We start from the raw sequence: 24,026 nt of genomic DNA on the forward strand, positions 1-24,026 counted from the left end.
TGTGTACCGTCAGTTTGTACTCACTCAGTCAGTACCCTACCGGTTATTAACAAAAGTCAAATCGCGGAGCCAACGAGGCGCGTTCGTTACGTTCCTTAGTAAACAACCACTTTTTCGATCAGTTTGAAAGTACTGGTGGTAAACTAGGTCAGTGATATTCCAACACTTTGGGACATCTCGATTAGGTCCGAACAATAGTTATCAATAGTAGAAGTTAATTGATCACTCGCGGTATTTGGTGATTGTGAATTGTGAATAGTTCCGGGCGTAGCTCAACTGAAAGCGTCTATTAGATGCGGGCTTTTTAGGATTTTTTCATCTTAACTTTCCCAGCATTTTTTTTTACTTTAGATTTGTGTTCATCTACGTGACTGAAAGTGGTTTCGTCTATGTCTTGAGAAATGTAAGTGTGTGTGTAGATACCCCTCAGGTGAGAAAAGAACTTTTATGTAAATAACACACATACATAAATTATACCGGTCTTTAACTTTATTGGTGATAACAAACACTTTTAAGACATTTTTGAAAGCGGTTAGATGTACTTATATGGCATAGTCAATGTTTAGGAAAGTCTTTAATTGAAAAGACATTCTTAAGCCTTTTGGCAATTGACATTTAACGTTTGGACCTTTCCCGGAGTGAATGTTCATTATCACATGTTTTGCCACTAGATTTAGTTACTCTCAATTGATTATTGATGAATAAATAATAAATTTGGCTAGTTCAGAATAGCCCTCACTACCAAGAATCAATTCTAGTTGCTTTAGATTCTCATAAAAATATCCGTTGATTCACCCCATTTTGACGTAAAAATGACAGTTTCAAAGTGATGCCATTTTAAAAAATATGAAATAGAAAGGGGACATCGCAAGACCGACTCGCTATTTAATTTGTTTTATCAAGAAATGGTGCATCGTCCATTTTATTTTTGAGAAATATGACTTTTGTTGTAAATTCTATAAAGAGTTAAATACAGAAAGTATAAATTCCCATTGCATTATTTTTTTTAAGATCACCTGCTATTATCACTAAAAAACTCAACCCCCTAATGTGTGCAAAAGAAAATTTGCAAAACAACGACATTGACAACATCCTGCTTTTAATTAATCGGTGCCTTATGTGGCCACCTTAGGTTTTAATTAATATAATTAATAGTCTAATCAGGCTACGCAGTCCAGTCTTTTCAATTCATAATTTATGGTTATATACTATAATCGTATTTGCCAATACATAATATCTGCAACTAAAAAATTACCTCTGTGATTATCTAAATGTGAACAGAAAATTATTTTAGTTAACTTAATATATTCTTATTGGACCCTATAACTAAAACGTCAGTTATTTCAGTTATGGCGTGAATTAGTTATAGATGATTTAGTTCAAATTAAAATTTGCATTACCTAAAACATTAATAATTGCTTGATTTTTTTATAGTTTTTATTATCCTCAATTTTATTTAAGTTATTCAAAAAACTACAGAAGTAATTAATTTTTTTAAAGGCTATATATACCAAAGTATGAATCTTAAATTATAATTAGTTATGTAACTGTTATTGACTAAATCATTAATATTATAACTATGTTTGTTTTAATTAATTTAGCTGAAACTAACCGTTGTACTATAAAAAATGTTTTGTTATTTAACTGTTACGTTAACTGTTAAGGTTATTTTTTATAACCTAAGAAATTATAGTTAATAAAACACCGAAAATTGCGGTCAATTTAAACTGCTGTATAATTCAATGGTAATCATTATTCTAGTTAGACTTTTGACATTGCCAATTAGCTATTTTTTTGATAGATATAAAAAACATGAATTTTAAATTATAATTAGTTATGTAACTGCTGTTGACTAAATCATGAATATTATAACTATGTTTGTTTTAATTAATTTAGCTGAAACGAACAGTTAACATGTTTTGTTATTTAATGGTTGCCTTAACCATTAAGGTTATTTTTATAACCTAAGAAATTATAGTTATTATAACTGCGAATATGACGGTTAAATTTAACCTGCTGAGTGGTTTATTATTGTTCATTTTTATAGTTAGACTTTTGACAATTCAAACTCGCTGATTTTTTTGAAAGTTTAAATTCCACCAGTTTGGTTGACGTTGCAAAACAGGGGGTGGAAATTTGCTTATTGGCCTGCTTGCACCTGTATAATACTTATATTATAAATTCACTTAAATGGCAGTAATTAAACTCCGAAATTTATTCATTTCCTTGATCGTATTATTAACAACACATTAAATACGAGGCATCAAAGTGTTGCAATCGATTTTAGACCTACTATACGCGGAAACTTACACGTTCAGGAAGAGAAGCAAAATACTTTCTCCAAGACCGAAATGAAAATTTAAACGTTTATTTAGCTTAGTTATAACATTACAAAATATGCACTACTTTAATCAAAACAATGTCGTATTTAGGCTGTTGCTTTATAATATTATTATTACATGCTACCGTATATAATTGCATGGGTGGGTATGTTGGAGCTCTTGATGAAGTCGTATCATTATAATGATAATTACCATGGTTGTCTGAAAACTAGTGGTTTTTTCATATGTAAAGAGCATTTTTGATACCACACGTCTATGGATACCAGATCTTATTATAGAACATGCATCAATGGTAAGACATATATTGAGTTACTAGATGATACTTCTCGAATTTTTATACTTTCAATTAATGCAATTAGTTTCACATAATATCATCAAATAAATAAATTTGACAGTTCGATAATATGAAAATATACGTAGCAGATATTATTATACGACATTTAATAACTATAAATGTCAACAAAGTTCACGATAAATGTGCTAAATTAAGATTTTAGTAAGTCGGCTATAATTTAAATAATCAATATTGTAATGCATAGACATTTTTTTTTATTGGATATACTTTTGTAAAATTAATTGGTTACTATAATTACACATATGAAACCTACCCTGTTACTACTGTGACTCGCTTGCGCAGCTTGCAAGACTTCAATGCGCACACATTAACAAAGATCTTGAGTAGAAATTGACTTCATTAAACATAAAATGTAATACAACTATTTTGCAGTGAGGGCGTGAAGCATCAATTCGATAAAAATTAAATATTTAGATACGTCAATTATATTTTGACTTATGTCATTTGATTTGTTAGTGACAGCTTTCACAAACGGGGACACCGCTGGTGTTAATTTAAAACTGTTATTAAATTTTGTGAATGACGGTAATGACAGGTGACGAACAATTGTTAACCAAAATCCGTTTTTGCTTCATTTTTATTGGCAATTAAATTATGGAAAAGACTTTCGTGTATCAAAATTGTATTGCGCATATCCCTAAAACATGCTGAGCAAATTCAAATTCAAAAATTTATTTTTATTGTTTAACAGGAATCTTCCAATAAGCGGACAATTATAAAATGTTAATAATAAAATTCAGTGCCCATAATTATTATTTTAAAGGCTAATTTTAACTAAATCATTAAATCCAATCTAAACTCCCCAGCGAATCCCTAATACCAACAAAAAACCACCACAACCACGCTGTATTACAGGAATTATTGCATATTGATAGAACCAACACTACCTACAATCAGCTATCCAAATGCAGTTAAGGGAAGGCTGAAAATGTCAGTGTCAATTGCCCTATCTAGGTCATTAAACGAAGAGCAAGCCCTATAGAGAAGCTCCTTCTTAGCAAGATTTGTGTCACAAATTTTGTAAAGCAAGACTAAGCTACCACAAAAGTTTTCATCATAACTGGATAGACACCACCAATCTAAAATGATGAATGTGCGTTTTAGAGGTTCAACTCTAGTAACATGTACACTATAGTAAGGAAACCACAAAGAAGCAGCATAAAGCAATCTTGATCTGACCAAAGAATCAAATAGAATTATTTAACTAGATCTGTTTGTAAAGTCAGAGTTTGTTCTTGTGATAAATCCTAGTGATCTCAAGGTAGACCCCACCACCTCGTGAATATTACAGTTAAAATACAACTTTGTAACAACTCCCAAATCACGAACTCAGAAGATACTAATATGTATTGCATAGAGCATTAAAAGGGATATAGTAAGCTTTTTGCATTTTTTAAAGTTTAATGCTAATTTATTTAATGTACACCAAACTCAACAGCAATAAGATCTTTCTGGAGGACCAAACAATCCTCCCCGGTGCCAATGATCCGAAAGATCTTCATATCATCAGCAAACAGGAGACAGTTGCTTGAGATTTCTGTCACTATGTCGTTAATAAAACTAGAGAAAAAAAGTATGCAAGATTGGTACTTTAAGGAGTAGCACTAAAGGCAACATATTCTTGAGACCTAAATGCACTGTACTCAACAAATTGGCTTGTATTGGTGAGATAGGAGGAGAACAAACTGACAAGATTATTGTGAAAGCCCAGTTTGCCTAGTTTTTGAGCAAGAATGGCATGGTCCATCCTGTCAATTGCTTTAGCGAAATCCATATATATATAACATCCAATTGTTTTGTGCAGCTGACGGCCTGATAGCCAGAGTGGAGAAATGTCATCGAATTGGTACTAGTAGATCTAGAATGAAAGAAGTCATGCTGATATTGGGATATAAGATCTTTGACCTAAAGATAAAGTCTATCATATTTACACATTTGAAATTGATTAATATTGAAATTGGCCGGTAGTTCTTAACCAAACCTTTGTCACCTGATTCGAAAATTGAACTTTTGCCAACTTTCCACCCTTCCGGAAAGATTCTAGTCTGAATCGATAAATTGAATATCTTACACAGAGGGCCTGACAAGGCGGAAGCATAGTCTCTGAGGAAAAGAGATGGGACATATTCTTTATTTTTTTAGAGATTTCAAAACTTCCAGCTCTGTAAGTGTTGATATATTGATGTTCTAAGATGAAACTAAACTGAGTGCTCAATAGAGTCACCTATCAAAAACACTCCCAAAGTATTGATCAAAAGGCATTCACAACTCCTTCTGGATTATATATGTGGGTATCATCAGACTTGATGCACTTTGCACACTCTGCAAAAAACTAAGCAATATTTCTTTTAGTTTTTAAGAAAGCTGACACAGCATCATTAACATTGTTTATTTTATCAAGAAAGTCCCAGTTAACTTCTGAAATGACAGTATATAATATGAAAAAATTGACTTTGCGAAAGATGTACTTCCAAATTTGCGTACTCAAGTATATCAACAATTAGCGAAACATCAATTGCAGAATAGTAAACATTTTCAGGCTTTAGAGGCAAAACAGCTTTTCCAACATTCCACTCCAAGTCAGTGAGAAATAGGTCAAGGATGTTGTCCTGTACATTTGTAATATTGTTACATTGTGTTAGATATGTAAATGCAAGAAAATCATTAGGATTGCTAAGCTTGGGGCTAATTCCCTAACCCCGGTCCGCGAACCTGTATATTAAAGTCTCCTAAAATCACCACCTCACCATTTTCAACACAATCAAGATTAGCAAGATGAATGTGAGGAATAATGGCTCCATAATGAGTAATTGGAAAGTTAGGTTGAATATATACAGTAAAAATAAAAATTACACTAAGTCCTAAACTAGTCTACTTCTGTGATCCTATCCTCAATGGCAGCCATATTGATAATGGAAGAAGATACATTTCTTCGCACACCAATCATGACTTTTAAGGTATGAAGATTCTTTACGATAGACCTGGTAGCAGTCAATAAAAAACTTATGGTCATAGTTCGTTGAATCCAGGTTTCAGGCACACAGATGATTTCATATTCACAGTCAGAGACAGATTTGTAGAAACTATGGCACTTAGTGTTGAGGCCTGGAACATTTTGATATATGATGCATAGAAGGCTTTGATGAATTTAAAATTTAAGACATTTCATTGCTATAAGTTGCACCAGTCTCCAGGGGTTTATGAAGTTATTTCCTTAGTAAGTGTTGTCATCTGATATAAAAAGTTTTACGAGTTTTTCAAGCAGATTACTGCTGCAAGACCTAACAAGAGGTTAATAGAAGTATCTATATACTTGTTTACACACTTGTATTTGTTATCGTAACATGTGCAACCATTTGGCCAACAAGTAATTTACACTAACCTTAAATTTGAATTTATAAACTTAACGTCAATAACTGCGTAACCAACGTAAACGCTTCTGCCGTTGAACTTTATAGTTTTGATGGTTGATTTATTTGTTATATTATTATAATTAAATTTTCACGATGACAGTAAAGACAGATTACGTAACAATTGTCAAATAAAATCCGTTATTGCTTGATTTTTATCGATTTACTTGACAGTGTAGGGCTAGGGTTGAATTACGGAAAAGACTAATGCTTTATGAGTTTTCTTGAACAGATTTCTTTTCTAAACATTTAAAGAATTATTAAAATCAATACGAAGACCTAAAAAGAGGTTAATAGAAATACATAATTGTTTACACACTTGTATTTGTTATCGCAACATGTGCAACCATTTGACTATATAATAATTTACGTACCTGACAATATTTTATTTGAATATTGACCGTTTTCTTTAGAATTTCTTCATAATGCCACCCGTAGCTTCTGAAAAAATCTTTACAACACGCAATTTCTGTGCGCATACGTTTACAAAGAGATCTCATCAAGCAGAAGTTGATGAACGTCATTTAATTTTTTAGTAACAGCTATCACAAATGAGAACACTTAACAAGAAATCCACATTAACCTTAAAATTTAATTTATAAACTTGACGATAATAACAACTAACGTAAACGCTGCTGCCGTTGGACGTTATACGTTGAACATAGTCTAAATTGTTTATTTATTTGATATATTATTATAACTAAAATTTATCAATGACAGTAATGACAGATGACTTTACAAATGCAAATAAAATTCGTTTTTAATAAGGAAGATACTTTCTTAGAAGGAAGTCTTCTCCACAAAATAAAATGCCAATCTTGATTCAAGAGTGATGCATTTCGATGAATGATGAATGACAAACATAAATATTCTATATCAATTAAAAAAGGACTTTTCTCGAGTAGATTACTGTCACATACGTACCTGCCGTCAAGTTTATAAATCCAACCATCACAAGTAACGTCCACAGAATTATCAAAACCGATACGAAGACCTAAAAAGAGGTTAATAGAAGTACATAATTGTTTACACACTTGTATTTGTTATCGTAACATGTGCAACCATTTGGCCATATAATAATTTACGTACCTGACTAGACTTTATTCGAATATTGACCGCCTTCTTTAGAATTTCATCATAATGCCACCCATAGCTTCTGCAATGAACACTGTTTTAATAAAGGTGGACTTGCATTCAATTTTCTTTTTAATCAACCACTACTTCTTGCACTATCTGACAACTTCGCTAACACTGCCAGCCCAGACGAGTTCATGTTAACTTTGATGCACTCAATACAAGCGCTGTTGTCATGTTTGCTAACATTTGTTTTCTGACTAAAAAATGACTTAACAAAATTTTTTGCAGAGTAAAATGAAATCCAGTGATAAGAAAAAGTGGATTGCTTTTAAACGGCTAAATATCCAGATTGGCTGCATCGTCTCCGGTGCGTCCTTACACCATCTACTGTGGCGATAAGTAAGTACAATAATTTGCATATTAGTTTATTAATATAGTGTGTGATATAAATGTGCCTCATTGGATACATCTATCCTCATTTACTAAAGTTCCAAACCTTCCGGGAATATTCTTCTGGTTTTGATTGTTTTATTTTTGTCTCTGAAGGATTAGTAATATGGTGCCCATTTGATTCTATAGGCGGACGATAGTGAACAGAATCAATGAGTACTATGAGCATTTTCGAATTTGTGTTAATGGGTTTAGTAAACATTACGCTCTAATGGAAATTTATTGTCAATATACTAGGTCAAGTGCTCATAAATAAATAATTTTTTAAATTCCTTGACAATTCAATTAATTTGATTAATTACCGTTAGGGCGGTGAAGACCGATACCTAGATAATCGAATATTATCAAAATTGCCGTCAGTTATTGCTAGTTTATAAAGCGTAACGTAAATATTGCTTATTTCCATTAAAAAAAGGTGGTAATTTTTTGGTCTGCTAAACTAGTAATATCCGCATTCGCTATTTTCTTTTTTCATATAATTTATGCTGAGTGTAAGTGATTTTTATGTATTTTCTTTAACTCTCCTAAATGTTATGGTATTTTTTTATTTCAGATCCTAGGGCAGTCTAGTTACTTACCAAAGCCACATATCGCAAATGCAGAGAATGATACGAATGTCGTATGTTTCCCTAATAGTTGTGATGTTCATAGCCAACGACTATTCATTGGCTGGAATACTCGATGTCAACTGGTCTCGTTCGGATAAAGCTGGCATAGAGGTCAATTTTAATTTACCATGGCTACCCTGTAAGTACCAATTTTTTATTCATAAACTAAATATGGCATTATTTGGCAGCTGCGCAAGCTAAGCAAATTTTGTAATCATATTTGCGCAAGGTGTAATCTCTTGAAAAAATTATTGACCATAATAGTGCCTATTTACTTTAATATCAATTTTTCCAATTTTTTTATTAATAACTTTTACTGAGTGAAGATTAACATACTTTAATCGGATTAAAGTACGTTAATTTACTTAATAAAACGACGTTGATAGATGACGTTAACAGGTGACAACGACATCAGCTGATTTGACGTTAACAGTTGACGTATTTAATTGTCAGCTAATTTATCTGTCAAGATCAACTTGTTGATAATATAAAAATTCCATTTTTAGTGGATTTTTCTTGGTTGCAATGCAAATATTTCTTAAATTAGCTACTTGCAGCGGTTTAATGTTGCATACCATACAATATACCGGTGCCATTAGAAATCAGTCATTATATAATAAAATCGTGATACATTGGCTTACGCGTTTATAGGTCGGTTAGGCACTAATAGTTTCGTTATGCATTTATATCTATTCAGTTGTTACGCTATGCACAATGATGCTTTAAAATTGCATTTATTGGTGCCGGTAGGTTATGATTAAACTATTCGTCAACGTAACCCGGTTATATGGACTTTCCTGCATGCTATAATGATTTTTTTTGCAAAAATATTAACCCTTTGATAGAAGTATATACATATGAGCGGATGTCTTGTTATATAACTCGTGAAACGTAGTAATTATTAAGAGTTTACAGTAATAATAAAATATTTTATATTTGGATTATAAACGTAATAAAGTTTAAGAAATTTTAGACTGTTGAAGCTTTGCGTAATTATTAATAACAAGGACTTTCTTATAATGAATTTTACTGTTTAGAAGCTACTTCCATTATTCGTTTTCAAATTCAATCAAAGTCAGCTTGGTTCATTCGGTTAAGGTATTTGAAATATTGTTCACTTTATTTCCGACATTTAGAGCTAAGTCTTACAGGCGTTTGACCAAAGGAGAGAAAAAGTATACTCAAAGTCCAAGTCTCATAAATCAGCGTCTATTAAAGGTTACGCGTTTCGCCGCATTTGGGCATCCTCAGACCTATCGAAATACAAAAAAGTGGAGTCAATAACGATACACGATGGTGTAAACTTATTTTATTTTATATTTTTTTATTTATGTTAGTGTGAGTCATCAGTGTGTGGTTTTTGTATTTCGATAGGTCTGATGATGGTCATATACTTAAGTCTCTTTGAGAGTAATGGATGATTATTATCAATTACAGGCATTTGACGTAGTTTTTTCAGGATTTTCATTTTTCATTTTATTCCAGGCATTTTACGTCAGTTTTTATGTCTACCAAGTATTTGAAATATTGATGTATATGGCAGGTTTCAATCAACTGCCAAGAAGAATATCTTCATTTCTTCTAGGAAGTTGAGAGCATTTCGTCAGCTTACAGAAAGCATTACATACCGAGTGCCTGGAAGAGTCAGTTTTGACATTTCTTATTGCCAACCAAAAAAAAACTCTTCTTCTCTGGATCCGGTTTAGTTTCCTATTTGATGTATTTTTTTCATATAATTTTTCCTATTTTTTAGGCTTATGTAGTCATTTCCCATTTTAGTCCACGCATTTGAAATAATGTTTAATTTTATTCCAGGTTTTTTGAGTTGTTCTTTTTATATACTTTTTTAGTTTATTTCAGGCATTTGACATAACTTTTCTATGCCTACTATCAGGTACCTAAAGTTATTTTTAACTTTATTTCATGCTTTTGAACATGCATCATGCCTTATATAGTAATTTTTTAGGCAGCTGAAAGTAATTTATCATTTTAGTCTAGGCATTTGAAGTAATGTTTCATTTCATTTTATTTTTTTTATATAATTTTTCAGTTTATTTCAGACATTTGACGTAACTTCGCTTTGTCTACCAGGCATTTGAAATCATTTTTAAGTTTCTTCTAGGCTTTTGGATAATTTTTTGTCATTTTTCAGACTTTCCAAATAATTTTTAATTTTATTCCGTAGGATTAATGTAATTTTTCAAAATTTTGAGACACGTGAAGTAATGTTTTATTTTTAGTATTTCAGACTTTTGTACTAATTTTCAGTCATTTAAAATAATTTTTAAGTTTATTCAAGGCTTTTGAAACCAATTTTTTAATGGGTTTTTTAGGTTTTTCAGATATTCAAAATAACTTCCTTTTTTATTCGAGGCATTTGACGAAATAATATCTCATTTTATTTCAGTCATTTAATGTAATTTGTGACCCAATTTTCATACTTTTCAGGCCCTAAAATCATTTTTAATTTCAGTCCAGGTTTTTGACTAAATAATTTTTTTATTATTAATTTTCCAAGCATTTGGTGTAATTAATTTTTTAGGTGATTTTTCCTATTTTTTGAAAAATCATGTTCAATTTAAGTTCAGCCATTTGACATTCTTATATTCATATGTCATTCTGGTAGATACCAGGCATTTAAAATGATTTTTACGTTTACGTTCCAGGCTTTTGAAATATTTTTTATTATACAGGGTGTTCCGTTGATCATGTTACAAACTTCTAGGGCAGATAGAAAACGTCAAAAGAAAAACAAAAGTTCATATAAACATGGGTCCGGAAAAGCTTCCTCAGGGAGCTAGAGCTCTTTGAAAATAACCTTTAAAAACTAGTTTTTTTTTTAATAGCTCCGGAACTACTTTAGCTACCGCAACCAATTTTGGGAGATAAATTATTGTTAGTACGTTTATTCTTTTGAACCTACTAAATAAATAAAATATTTACCAGGGGCTTCAGAATCAGGGGGGTATTTGGTAAATTTAGGCCCATTTCTTTAAGACTTTAATTTCTGCCCGTTTGGGCATTAGATTATGATGTTCCTATGCTTTTTACATAAAAAAGGTGCTCTTAGTAAAAGTCGGTAAATATCACCGTTTTTGTGGAAATTGACTAAAACCAAACTAAGATACAGCACCTGAATTATTTATTTTAATAATAATAATAATGCTAATTCATTGCCACTGTCAGTATTTTTTAAATTTGTCACTGTCAGTATTTTCTACATGATATTAATTCCCTTTTTATTACGGTTAAGTAATGGAAGATTACACTTTTGCTGAATACGCCGATATGCTTTTAATTTATGGGGAAGTTCGATGTAATGGTAGAGCTGCTTCTCGACTATATAAAGAGCGGTTTCCCGAAAGGCGAATCCCAGCTCACACATTTTTTGAAAGGGTCAATCAACGGCTCAGGGAGGCTGGGTCCGTTAAAATAAAACGCCAAGATAATGGCGCGCAAAGGAACATCCGAATCCCGGATTTTGAGGAAGAAGTGCTTCAGCGATTTGAAGATAACCCATTAGTAAGTACTCGAGCAGTAGCTGATGCGATGCATGTAAATCATGTTAGGGTATGGAACGTTGTTAAGGAACAGCTTCTTCGGCCCTACCACCTGCAAAAGATGCAATCATTAGGACCTAATGATTTTATGCCCCGCGTGAATTTTTGCCAGTGCTTTCTTGACCGGTGTACAGAAGAACCTCAATTTCCAAAATATGTCCTTTTTACTGACGAGGCTTTATTTACAAAAGAAGGCATTTTTGATTCTAAGAATAATCATGTGTGGAGTGAGGAAAACCCCTATGGTATTCATTTTAGGAGCTATCAACATAAGTTTTCGGTCAATATTTGGGCCGGCATTGTTGGAGAACGCTTAATTGGTCCAATTATGTTGCCTCCTCGTTTAACGGGAAATATTTATTTAAATTTTTTAAGAAATGTACTGCAGAACTATTAGATGATCTGCCCCTAAATATACGACAGAACTTATGGCTACAACACGATGGAGCGCCAGCTCATTTTTCACTTATTGTCCGCGAGTTTATAAATGAAAATTTTGGAAGGCGCTGGATTGGCCGCGGAGGCCCTGTCACCTGGCCAGCGCGCTCACCAGATTTGACACCCTTAGATTTTCTTCTTTGGGGGCATATGAAAAGTCTCGTATATGAAACTCCAGTCGAGTCAGAAGAAGACCTGGTGGCCAGAATTTCCGCAGCTGCTAAAGTAATCCAAACCACACCTGATATTTTTAACCACGTCAACCTTAATATGGTGCGTAGATACAATAAATGTATCGATCGTGGCGGCCGGCATTTTGAGCAATTAATATTTTAAGTTTATTTTTGTAATACCAATCTTTAATAAAATTTGTTTACGTTTCTAAAATTGTTAATTTGTTGGTTTTTTATTACACTTAAAATCATTTAAACATTTTATGCCTCAAGGTAATTAAAGTGACAGTTAATTAATTTGAGTACCAATTTAATAAAGTACCTTAACTTTTTTTAAACATTTATTTTTTATTTACGCCAGATTTTTTTTTAATTGTTTATTAATAATAATAATAGGTAATTCAGTAATTCATAACTTGCTTTTCGTCAATTTTCACAAAAACGGTGATATCTACCATTTACTGACTTTTACTAAGAGCACCTTTTTTATGTAAAAAGCATAGGAACATCATAATCTAATGCCTAAATGGGCCTAAATTTACCAAATACCCCCCTGATTCTGAAGCCCCTGGTAAATATTTTTTTTATTTAGTAGGTTCAAAAGAATAAACGTACTAACAATAATTTACCTCCCAAAATTGGCTGCAGTAGCTAAAGTAGTTCCGGAGCTATTAAAAAAAACTAGTTTTTAAAGGTTATTTTCAAAGAGCTCTAGCTCCCTAAGGAAGCTTTTCCGGATCCATGTGTATATGAACTTTTGTTTTTCTTTTGACGTTTTCTATCTGCCCTAGAAGTTTGCAACATGATCGACGGAACACCCTGTATTTTGGATATTTGATGTTGATGTAATTTTTTACATTTTCAGGCACTTTAAGTCATTTTTTTTTAGTGCTCCGTACATTTGTTGTTTTTCCAGGCATTTCATGTAATTTTTTACGTGACTTTTCATATTTTAGAGACCCTGAAGTTATTTTTCATTTTAGTCCAGGTATTTTACGAAGTAATTTCTCATTGACATCAGGCATTTGATGTAATTTTTTAAGTAATATTTAGATTTTTAAGCCCTAAGGTAATTTTTCATTTTAGTCCAAATATTTGACGAAATATTTTCTCTTTTTTCCAGGCATTTAATGTATTTTTTTACATGACTTTTCATTTTCTTTAGGCCCTAAAATCATTTTTTATTTTAGTCCATAACTTTGACGTTTTTTTATGTCTACCAGGCATTTAAAATAACATTTCATTTTATAACAGGCGTCTGATGTAGCTTTGTTACGTCTAGGCATTTGAAATAATTTTTAAGTTTATGCCATGCTTTTAGAATATTCCTGATTGTCATTTTTCAGGCATTGCAAATACTTTCCTATTTTATTCCGAACATTTGACATTCACTGTTTATTTTTAGTATTACAGGCATTTCTTCAGACATTCTATTTAAGGCATTTCACGTAACTTTCTTATTTTATTCCAGGCATTTGATATAATTTCTTACGTGATTTTTCATGAGCCTTAAAATAATTTTTTATTTTAGTCTAGACCTTTGACGTATTTTGTTATGTCTACCAGGCATTTGAACTAACATTTCATTTTATTCCAAGCATCTAACGTAACTTTTCTATATCAACCAGTTATTTGAAATAATTTTTAAGGTAACTTTTTACATTTTTAGGCATTTTTAGTATTGCAGTACTTTTTTACGTAATTTTTCATATTTTTTTCGCTCTTAATATTATTTTTCATTTTAGTCTAGGCATTTGACCAGTTGTTTAATGCTTACCTTATTGGTATATAAATAATGTTTGATTTTATTCCAAGCTTTTTTAGTTATTATTATGTATTTTTAACTTTTACCATTTGAAATATATTTTAAGTCATCTTTCAAATTTTTCAGCCATTCGAAATAATTTTTCATTTTATTCCAAGCATCTGATGTAATTTTTTAAAATCTTTACCAGGCATTTGAAATAATGCCTTATTTTATTACCGGCTTCTGAAGTCGTTTTTGATGCAATTGATCACATTTTTCAAATATTCGAAGTAATTTTTTTCATATATTTCTGTTATCTGAGTATTTTTTTTATGCTAATTTAACTAGAAATTGTATATACTTATTGAAAAAAAAACAATTTCTTTAGCAAATTACTTGGTCCATTAACCTATATTAATTTTTAATTTGTTGGTCCGAAGCAATATTTTAAAGCGTTGAGCAACCTGATTAACCTTCGAGCTTCAAGGTTTTTAGATTTATCACCTTTTTTCTGTAAATAACTTGTTTCAAAATTTATTGAACGTTTACATGCATTTTTATGAGCTTTTAATATATTCTTATGTCGCCACGATTACATAAAAGCTTGGACGTCCGACGCTTAATTACTAAATCTGCAACTTCTATACATATTACGTACAACCATGTTTTTCGTTAATTTTATTATTATATTTTTTTAGTTGAAAATGAAACACGATGTTACGACGACTTAGGATGTCTGAACATCACCAGGAGCTGGTACCATTTGGTTAACAGGCCATTTAATGTGTTTCCTCTACCAAGATCTGTGATAAATACTAAATTTATTCTTTATACTAGATTAAACCCTTCTGAGGTAAGTTACTAACGCATTAGTCGCATTACTTTCATTTTATGCAAATTTCATTTATAGTAAAATTTTTTTTAGGGACAACTGATCAAAGCTACCAATGAATCAATTGACAAATCCAGTATGAATGTGGACAAAAAAATTAAATTTATTATACATGGATTCATTGATACCCCGCTTTCTAACTGGGTAAGTAAATCATAGCCATCAAGAAATCGCAACAAATCTAACTCCATCTATCTCTCACGAGCATTGAAATACCGTCACTTATGTTCTGATTTAAACATTAAGGGCTTTATTGCATTTTATTAAATCTACAGTTTTTACTTTAAGCAGGAATCCAATATTCCGCGAACATTCTATGTATATTTTTGGATCATCAGTGATGCATATGAGTAAGAAGCTTTTAAAGTCTACAATGAAAAAAATAAACTTGTATTCTATGCATTCCTTTTAAAGGTTAGAAGATGAATTACCATAAGCCCTGCCTCCACATTCATAGGTCCCAAAGGTCCGATGGTGATGCGTAATGGTTTTTGCGCACGCACAATCATTATTTGCAGCATTTTCTTGATTTGGTTGGTCTGATTGAGCCAATTGCTTTCATATATTGCGTAAGAAATGTGTTCACTCTAAAATTTAAAAATAGGCCTAACTAGAAGGGATTGTTTTAAATTTCTACTCACTTGTGTACTGATTTCATGAGCCGTCCATGCCAGTATGAAAATTTGCAACACCAGAAGTAGCAGGTGAAAAACGGAGAATATGAATTCGCCTCCGAACTCTTTCTGTAATATAGTAAGAACCTAATTAGTTTGTAAGGGGAAAACGACAGTTTGGGCGCTAATTTTGGTCAAAATTAGGTTGTCAATTGCTTCTTGCCTTAGACAAATTGTACTGCCTTAGACTAATGTTCACTTAAGTCATCCTCCATAGTTTAAATATAATTATGTAAGTATCGAATTGCAACGTTGCGCCTTAACTTAAAGATATTTAATCCGATGAATATTACGTCCAATTTAAAAAAAAAATTTATATTAATTAGCACGTACTTACGGTTAATAGCTGAAGAACTGCAGCCGCTAGGTTTATGGAATTAAAAATGTATTCAATAAAAATGACGTTTTTGATGCCATTATTCAAGTTGGATACAAATCTGAAAAAAAAATCATAAACACTTTGACCGAAATTCACATTTTACTCAATTAACTTTAACTGTCAGTACACATTCATGCAGTTTGTGCATTCCACTATTTTCAAACGAAACCGAGCAACACGTAGGTCTTGCAAGAACATTTGTACAAATGAATTGAACTTAAGTGGTGTATTTTAAAAACAAACGTTCAAGATCGCTCATCGTTGGAATGTTTGCGCAAGTTGGCTTTGGCAAATTGCACGAGCATGGAATCAAACCTTCATGTACAGGGATTTACTTGACTCTATTTGTCAAAGTGAATTGGTGCAAGTTCAAGCAAACATTCCTAGCTGAATGCCCAATGGTTTGTGCAAGCTGTATGACGATATAAATATTATTGAAAAATAGTTTACACTTTCAGTTTAATTTGTGCAATTTATGAGTATCAAAATGTACCAAAAAAAACATGTATACTTGTACAAGTCAATTAGGGTAAGATCATCATTGAATTCAAAATGTGTTCAATAAAAATAACGTCATTACACAAAACTTTGACCAAAATTTCTCTTTTACTCAGTTCATTTTAACCCCCATTACACATTCCTGGATCTTCAAATGCAACCGAGCAACATACAAGCGGTTAAGCAAATTGTGCAACTTTATTTGTGCCAGCAAATTTGTACAAATTAATCGCGCATTTCAAAACCAAATGTACAAGATCGCTTATCGTTGGCACGTTCATGCAAAAACGCCCTTAACTTCATTGGGCAAATTAGCTTTTGCGAATGGCACGAGCATGTAAGCAAACCTTAACGCAGAAGGATTTACTTGGCTATATTTGTCAAAGTCAATTGATGCAACTTCAAGCAACCATTCGTAACTAAGTGCCAAATGGTTTGTTCAAGCTATATGGTCATAATTATTCATAATTTACTCATTCAGTTTTACTTGTGCAGTTTTTCATGAGTATAAAAATGTACCAACCGAAAAATGTACACTTGCACAAATCAATTAGTGCAAGAACATCATGATAATAAGAAACAGTGCAAAGTAAACTGAAGGTATATGGATCATCCTGAAGTTAGTTAATTTGTACAAAATTGCATGCAGAAACTGCATGAACATCCTTTGCACAAACTGGCTAAGTAAATCCTTGCATGGAGTTTGCGCAACTAAAAAAAATTAAGTTGAGCGACCTGGTCTGAGGTTTCCAGTAAGCACTCGTTTTTCTACTCTGGTAAGAATTCTAAATACATTCATATCAATGTTCTTCTTTTCTTGACATACTTACTGAATAATCCTCTGATGTTCTCTTACAATCTCTTTCACTCTATTCTGAGTCAACTGCTGACCGTCCTCCTCAATAACAAACATTTTTCTAATTCTTATTTGTAGAACCTGAAGTTGTACAGTACAAAATACCATTAAGGTCTGAGGAATTGTGGCAACAGTGACATTATTAAAACCTCCAACAATTGCCATGGAAATATTGATAACTGTCAATAAACCGTCATGATTCTGTTTGTTAAAAGGAACCCATACTTCATACATGAATGTTTCTCCGTCCTTAAATGAATGTGTAACTTTCTTATACATGTTTGACAAAATGAACATTGTGACAGTAAAGAAGGTACTCAAAATCTGTGCATTTGTAGTCCATTTGAAGTAACTCGTTTGAATCTTATAGACCTTCAGAACATCTTCATCATTTGATAATAAATATTCAGTTTCTCCATTTATAACGTGGGAAAACATGTACGGTATCCCATTTTTTAGGTAAATACTTATCTTAATAATCAGCATTAGGAAAATGATTGCTAAAGTGAGCGAGGTGAAGAGAACTTCAGATTTGGCTCCAATGGTCAATAGTTCAAAAAATCGCACTATTAAAGCCACACTTGCCAGCAATGCAAAAACGTTCAATGATAAAGAATACACATAGTAAATTCGTCTTGTCAACTTGTGATCAGTAAATTGGATTTTCCAGAGTCCCGTTATCATCATGAACACTTTCGACCTTTTATAAATACTTGCCATGGCTGAGTGGTAAAATTAATTAACTAATTATTTCAAATTCTCTTTCCTTTATATAACTTTTCATTCGTTTGGATTTTCTATAATTAAAAGTGAACCGCCGGTAATTAACATTAAGTCTTGCCTAATAATTAGACCAAAAAGTTATGAGAGGATTTTGTCCAGTTAAAATATACCCCTTAAATAATTATAATTAATTAGTATTTTTTGTAATAAATAAATAATTAGTAGCACAAAAATATACATAGGCGAAGCCTTATCTACTTAACCAACAAAAAAATCGTTTCAATAAAAATCGTCCCAACAATCTACTCTCTCGAAAGTCGTCTGCGCATGTAATAGAGAGAGCTGCGCAACAGCATTATTTTTTATTGACAGTTTCTATTTACTAACTGTTTTGTTGAATTTACTGAATAAATTTTTTAGGTGAAAGATATGAGGACTGAATTACTTAAGGCAGAAGATCTTAACGTTATTGTGGTAGATTGGGCGGGTGGTAGCTTACCCCTTTACACTCAAGCCACGGCAAACACCAGATTAGTCGGCCTGGAGGTTGCATATCTTATCAACTTTCTAGTGGTAAGCCAATGTTAAATGAAATTTCATTATAATAGCACGAAATAATCCAACTGTTTTTTTTATAGAATAATTTCGGAGTTAGCTCAAGAAATGTGCATATTATAGGCCACTCATTAGGGGCACACACGGCAGGCTATGCAGGTACCTTGGTCCCAGGCCTAGGCAGGATAACAGGTTTAGATCCGGCAGAACCATATTTCCAGGTAATATTTCCCTGACAGTAAAATCTGCCTTGCATTTGGTTAAGTAAATATTCCATTACCTCGCTCTCAATACAAGCGGCGCACGCCTTAACTATGACTCTCCATGCAGGCGCAATGAATCGACTACTTCATGACGAATTTTAATACAACAGGACCGTACTTAATCATCCTTTTCTAACTTTCAGGGTATGCCGGCTCACGTGAGGTTGGATCCGTCTGATGCAGAACTTGTGGACGTCATCCACACTGACGGTAAAGGCATTTTATTCTTGGGTAAGCATAAAATCTTCATAAATTTCCTTTTTATTAAATAAAACCTTATTAAGGTTACGGAATGTCGCAGCCTTGCGGCCATCTGGACTTCTATCCCAACGACGGAAAGGAGCAACCAGGATGCGACATTACGCAAACTCCTTTGGTTCCTCTCACACTCATAAGGTGATTTATTTTTATTTTATACATGGTGCACGCATGTCTGAATCAAGTTTATATTTTAGAGACGGTTTGGAAGAAGCCTCCAGGGTTCTAGTGGCCTGCAACCATGTACGAGCGATCAAATTGTTTATTGATAGCATTAATACGCAGTGTCCTTATATTGGTAATTAATATTTCTAACATTCTTGGTCAAAGTACAGCGAATTTAGCTCTTTGATGAATGTTCCAAACGCTCTATTTCTAACTGTAGGGCGCCAATGTTCCAGCTTTAAACAGTTTATGTCCGGAAAATGCTTTGGATGTAAAAGTGGGATATCTTGTGCCATTATGGGCTATAAAGCGGATTCGTCGCTAGGCTACTTAGAGAATGAAGTAGAACAGCCGCATGCAAAACTACAAGAAGCTGTTGGAAATAAATATTTCTTAGCTACTGGTCGAGACTATCCATTTTGCCGTAAGTAAACAATATTAAATTCAACTTTGTGAACTGATTTTATTTATTATTTTTAGAGCAAGTGTATAGAGTCAGCGTTGACTTAGCTAAACCATCGTTTGCTGAGGAGTGGGTTCAAGGAAGACTTAAGTTGTCCATGTATGGTCCAAATGGGGTGATACAAACGGATCTTGCACCGGCTGAGACTAAGTTGGAACACGGTACCACTTATGTGACTGTGATAGCTCATCCGCTAGATTTGGGTCAGTATTAGTTAAAGAAGTACTTATTTTTTTGTCGTTTGGTCCTAATCTGAATCCGTAAAATCCAAAAAATACTCATTCAAAAAATAAAATATGTACCCTAAAACACAGAATGGGGTCATACACTTCATGCCATAGTGGTCTATCTAGGCGACTTAATTTGACAAAGGACAATCGATCATAATATATATGGATAACAAAAGAATATAATACCCTATAACTTTCTCTCTTACATTTTAACAAAAGTATTACAAAAAAAGGCTTATCATAAAGATTAGCGATAGATTGATAATAAATAAAAAATTAGAAGCATTTGCACTGTTGAGTACCACTTTTTTGAGAATGTACTTAAGATTACCATGCCCGGTTATCATTTAAAAATGGGTTACAGAAGAATTTTGGTTAAGTTAACACATTTCTCTTGATAATTGGATAAGTATCATAAAATTGTAAACCAGTTACTATGTTATCAAAACTAACTGCATTTTAAGCGATTCTATCTACTTGTTCATTACCGTAGATATCACAATATCCTTGTGTATACACAAATCTGATTTCAATGCCATTGATTTCAATGGGCACAAAATAAGCACATCCAACACCTTCTAATGTCTTAGATCCATCAGTATATATAGATATATTATAATGTGAATTTGACCTACTATCGGCAACTATATCCGCAATATAATTTAATTGCGGATCTTTACAGCATAGTGGGCATGTAACAATGGAATATTTTTATATAATTATCTCCAAAAAATGATAATTTACTGTAAGAAAAAATATCGTTTTGTAATAACGTTACAGTACACGCCTCAGTTAATGGAGCTGAATTATTGTGAACCCAAAATGATTCCATTAGGTTCTCGGTCGCCAAATTACTAACCTATAAGAAAGTCATTAAACATATACTTACATATTTTTAAGTAACATTTTTAAGCCAAATAAACGGGTGTTGCTAAGACTACCATAAATTATTGAAGAAAAATCAATTAATGATCTAATATGTGCCCTGTAAAATATTAAGGCTCTCTTATGGTCAGTGCACCAATGTCGTTTGAATGTGATTTTTACCATATTGAGGATTTTTGCTGCCTTGGTCAAGAGAGCCTTGGCAATGTCTCCATGAAATATTATACGACCCTAATGGTATGATATTTTAGTAAGGAAGGTTATGTCTAATAAATACAGTAATCTCAGATTTAGTTGATGGAATATCAAATCCGTTATTAAAAAGGAATTCTTTGAGAATGGCAGTATTAAAATCTAAGATACGTAGGCAATTGTCAAGTTTTTTATTTGTTGTATCAATACAAAGATCATCCACGTATTGTAAGATTTCAGCGTCTTGTATGACGGTGTGTAGATCCGCGGTATAAACATTAAAAACAAATGAACTAAGAGACTTATTTTTATATATTTTAGTGTCTTTTGGGTGTAAATTTGTTGTTCTCATACAATTTCATTTTTTGTTTCTTATAAGTCTACAAAGTCATCAAAATTTTCCAGTTTTTCGCTGTTGTTTCGCTGCAATCCCGTTGAGCATAATCTTTAGAGATTATTATTCGAATTAATTTTTTCAGGCATTTTACGCCATTTTGAATATTCCGGCATGTAAAGTGATTTTTAACTTGATTCCATGAATTTTACTTTATTTTTCACATGGTAGATGTTGAAAGACAAAACACCCAAAAAAACTTATTTTAAATTATTTGTTGTAACGATCATTTTCAATTTTGAGTACGCTCCTGTCCCATAATAATGCGCACTACATACGGGCGCAACTCTTTTACAGTAAAGCGGAAAGGCAGGACCGCAATAGAATATTTTTAAAGCAATTTTTATGGAAAAAGAAGACTTGTTTACACAAGATTTGTTTAAAAACATAATAACCCTGATAAATAAAACATGATAAGGCAATCAATTATGGAGGAAAATGGATCACAGGTTTGCCGTATAAAAGACAGTTGTAAATCTCAAAATGGTGGACGACTTTTAAAATCTAAATTTTCATGATGTTTTTTATATTTTTTAGCGGGAAACATCCGAAAAGTAGAACTGAACTGGGCGTACGACATGAATGTCCTGGAACCAAAAAGCTTATGCCTATTTTGGTGTAACGACCACTTGTATGTCAGGTCGGTCATTGTGGATCAACTGGAAATGCCTGGAAGAGGGTAATGTATTTTTTTTTGATTTGTCAAAATTTAATTTATTAGAAGAACTGATGACCAAACAAAACCGACTTCAAATTTTCTCAATATCTTTTTCAAAACTGACTTAAGGCTTTACGAAAAATTTCACTCATTTCACCTTGATTTTTTTATCAGGCATGTCAAAAATATATACTGTGATTTATTTGAGAAAAAATACCTGAAAGTAATTGCTCTCTCTTTTTATTATATTGTAGAAAAAGGAACGCGAAGTTTTCAAACCGATTATGTTCCAAGAGGAAGGAGGAGTACGTAGACATTGCCAGCACAAGCAAGGGGATGTTTTGGGATACTTGCGCCACTGAGAGGAGCGATAAGGGATGATTTTGAGTTTATAAAAATTGTTATAAGCCGTTTAACCTAAAATTAACATATTTTAATATTACGTTTATTTGTTAAGAGGTTGACTGAATATATTTTTGTTTAGAGAATCGGGTTGTTTTTTTGTGGTTGTACCTACTTAACCTTCCATACAAGAAGTCTACTTTAAAAGATACCCAAGTCATTGACATAGCCTCTATTTGGTTTCTAAATTTGAAATCACTGGTAATAATAATAATAATGTGTATATGATTATTTTAAGTAGTCGTATCGTCTACAAGTGTTGTGACATTATATGAAAAGCTGCGTTCAAATAGAGACATTTTATGCTGATGAGGAACTATTAACCCTCCATAGCTGAGATCTATTCTATGTACATCCGTTCTATATTGGATTCTGTTTAATAAATATGAAGGCAGCTTAGTTTTTATTTCTTTATGAAAACGAACCTCTGACTTGTTTTTAACAAAGTATTGATTTATTTAAATTTACACTTCAATTAGGTTTTTCAAAAGTATCCACTAAATGTTCCAGATCATCCTCAAAGTTTTGTTTTGCAAACATCCAACATTGAGGAAAAAGGGAGTATCTGATTTGTGTCATCAGCATACTGATCTGATTTACAACTATATAGCGCTCTAGTAATATTACATATGTATTTTAGAAAAAGAAGGAGGAGAGGAAGTAAAGAGGTAGGAGAGAAAATGGATCCCTGTGTCTTATAGTAATTATACGATGTATTCAAATTGTCTTAATGTTGCAACAAACTGAAATCTTCCATCTAAATAATTTGTTATCACACCTACTGATTTTTCGGAGAATACCATATAGTTTCCTACTTACTACTGATGGTATCGGAAGCCTAGAAGTGATAGAGTGGTAATATAAATATTTTAAAATATTTAAAGGAATGCGTAATTTCCCGTTTTGTAACCTTTTCCAACCAAACCGTGGACATAACCTCTATTCTGTTTCTGAATTTGTTGACCTCATCAAGTAGTTTTTTTAAGTATTTTTGAAACTCACTGGTGAGATAAATATTTTAATGTGTAAATAAATATGTAATTTTCAGTTTTTTAACCTTTGCAGCCAATTTACACTTTATCATGATTGCAAGAATGATGTACCTAAAATCGCTGTTAAAATTACATTTAATTACAGTAAAAAGTTAATACTAGTTTTCAGTAACTGACTTTAACTGCCTGGAACAATTAAAATTAGAAAATGCTTCACATTTTTAGGTATTTGACCACATATAAAAACCCATTAAAAATTTTTCGATATGATAAAGAAAACATATGTTATATGAAAAATATGTTAAGGAAAACAACCTGGAAGAAGAAAATTGAGATATTTTTACATTTCTTCCAGGCAATTTAAAACTGGACTATCCTGGATGCTTA

The 24,026-nt window shown here is 32.3% G+C and overlaps 1 protein-coding gene across 3 annotated transcripts; it reads left to right on the forward strand.

Annotated features, from left to right (window-relative positions):
• Positions 1 to 24: 24 nt before the first annotated feature.
• Positions 25 to 22,733, forward strand: LOC126748881 (pancreatic triacylglycerol lipase-like). 3 transcript variants are annotated; one of them, XM_050458402.1, is made up of 14 exons: positions 25 to 430; positions 7,473 to 7,583; positions 8,188 to 8,381; positions 14,859 to 15,013; positions 15,086 to 15,196; positions 18,603 to 18,755; positions 18,821 to 18,958; positions 19,144 to 19,231; positions 19,285 to 19,396; positions 19,456 to 19,556; positions 19,644 to 19,847; positions 19,904 to 20,089; positions 22,125 to 22,266; positions 22,500 to 22,733. In XM_050458402.1, the coding sequence occupies exons 3-14, from the start codon at positions 8,231 to 8,233 to the stop codon at positions 22,624 to 22,626; spliced, it is 1,668 nt and encodes a 555-aa protein (XP_050314359.1). In that variant the 5' UTR covers positions 25 to 430; positions 7,473 to 7,583; positions 8,188 to 8,230; the 3' UTR covers positions 22,627 to 22,733. The 3 variants fall into 3 exon arrangements, with proteins under 3 accessions (XP_050314359.1, XP_050314360.1, XP_050314361.1); XM_050458403.1 differs by having other exon boundaries at positions 25 to 403; XM_050458404.1 differs by lacking the exons at positions 25 to 430; positions 7,473 to 7,583 and adding an exon at positions 7,986 to 8,125.
• Positions 22,734 to 24,026: the final 1,293 nt, after the last annotated feature.

Source organism: Anthonomus grandis, chromosome 22, assembly GCF_022605725.1.
Source record: "Anthonomus grandis grandis chromosome 22, icAntGran1.3, whole genome shotgun sequence".
Classification (NCBI taxonomy): domain Eukaryota; kingdom Metazoa; phylum Arthropoda; class Insecta; order Coleoptera; family Curculionidae; genus Anthonomus; species Anthonomus grandis.

Bases quoted from the DNA above. Each gene is read 5' to 3' on its own strand.
- LOC126748881 (XM_050458402.1), top strand. From the start codon at position 8,231: ATGCAGAGAATGATACGAATGTCGTATGTTTCCCTAATAGTTGTGATG. The intron at 18,756-18,820 runs GTAAGCCAATGT...TTTTTTTTATAG, and splicing joins ATCTTATCAACTTTCTAGTG to AATAATTTCGGAGTTAGCTC. The intron at 18,959-19,143 runs GTAATATTTCCC...TCTAACTTTCAG, and splicing joins CGGCAGAACCATATTTCCAG to GGTATGCCGGCTCACGTGAG.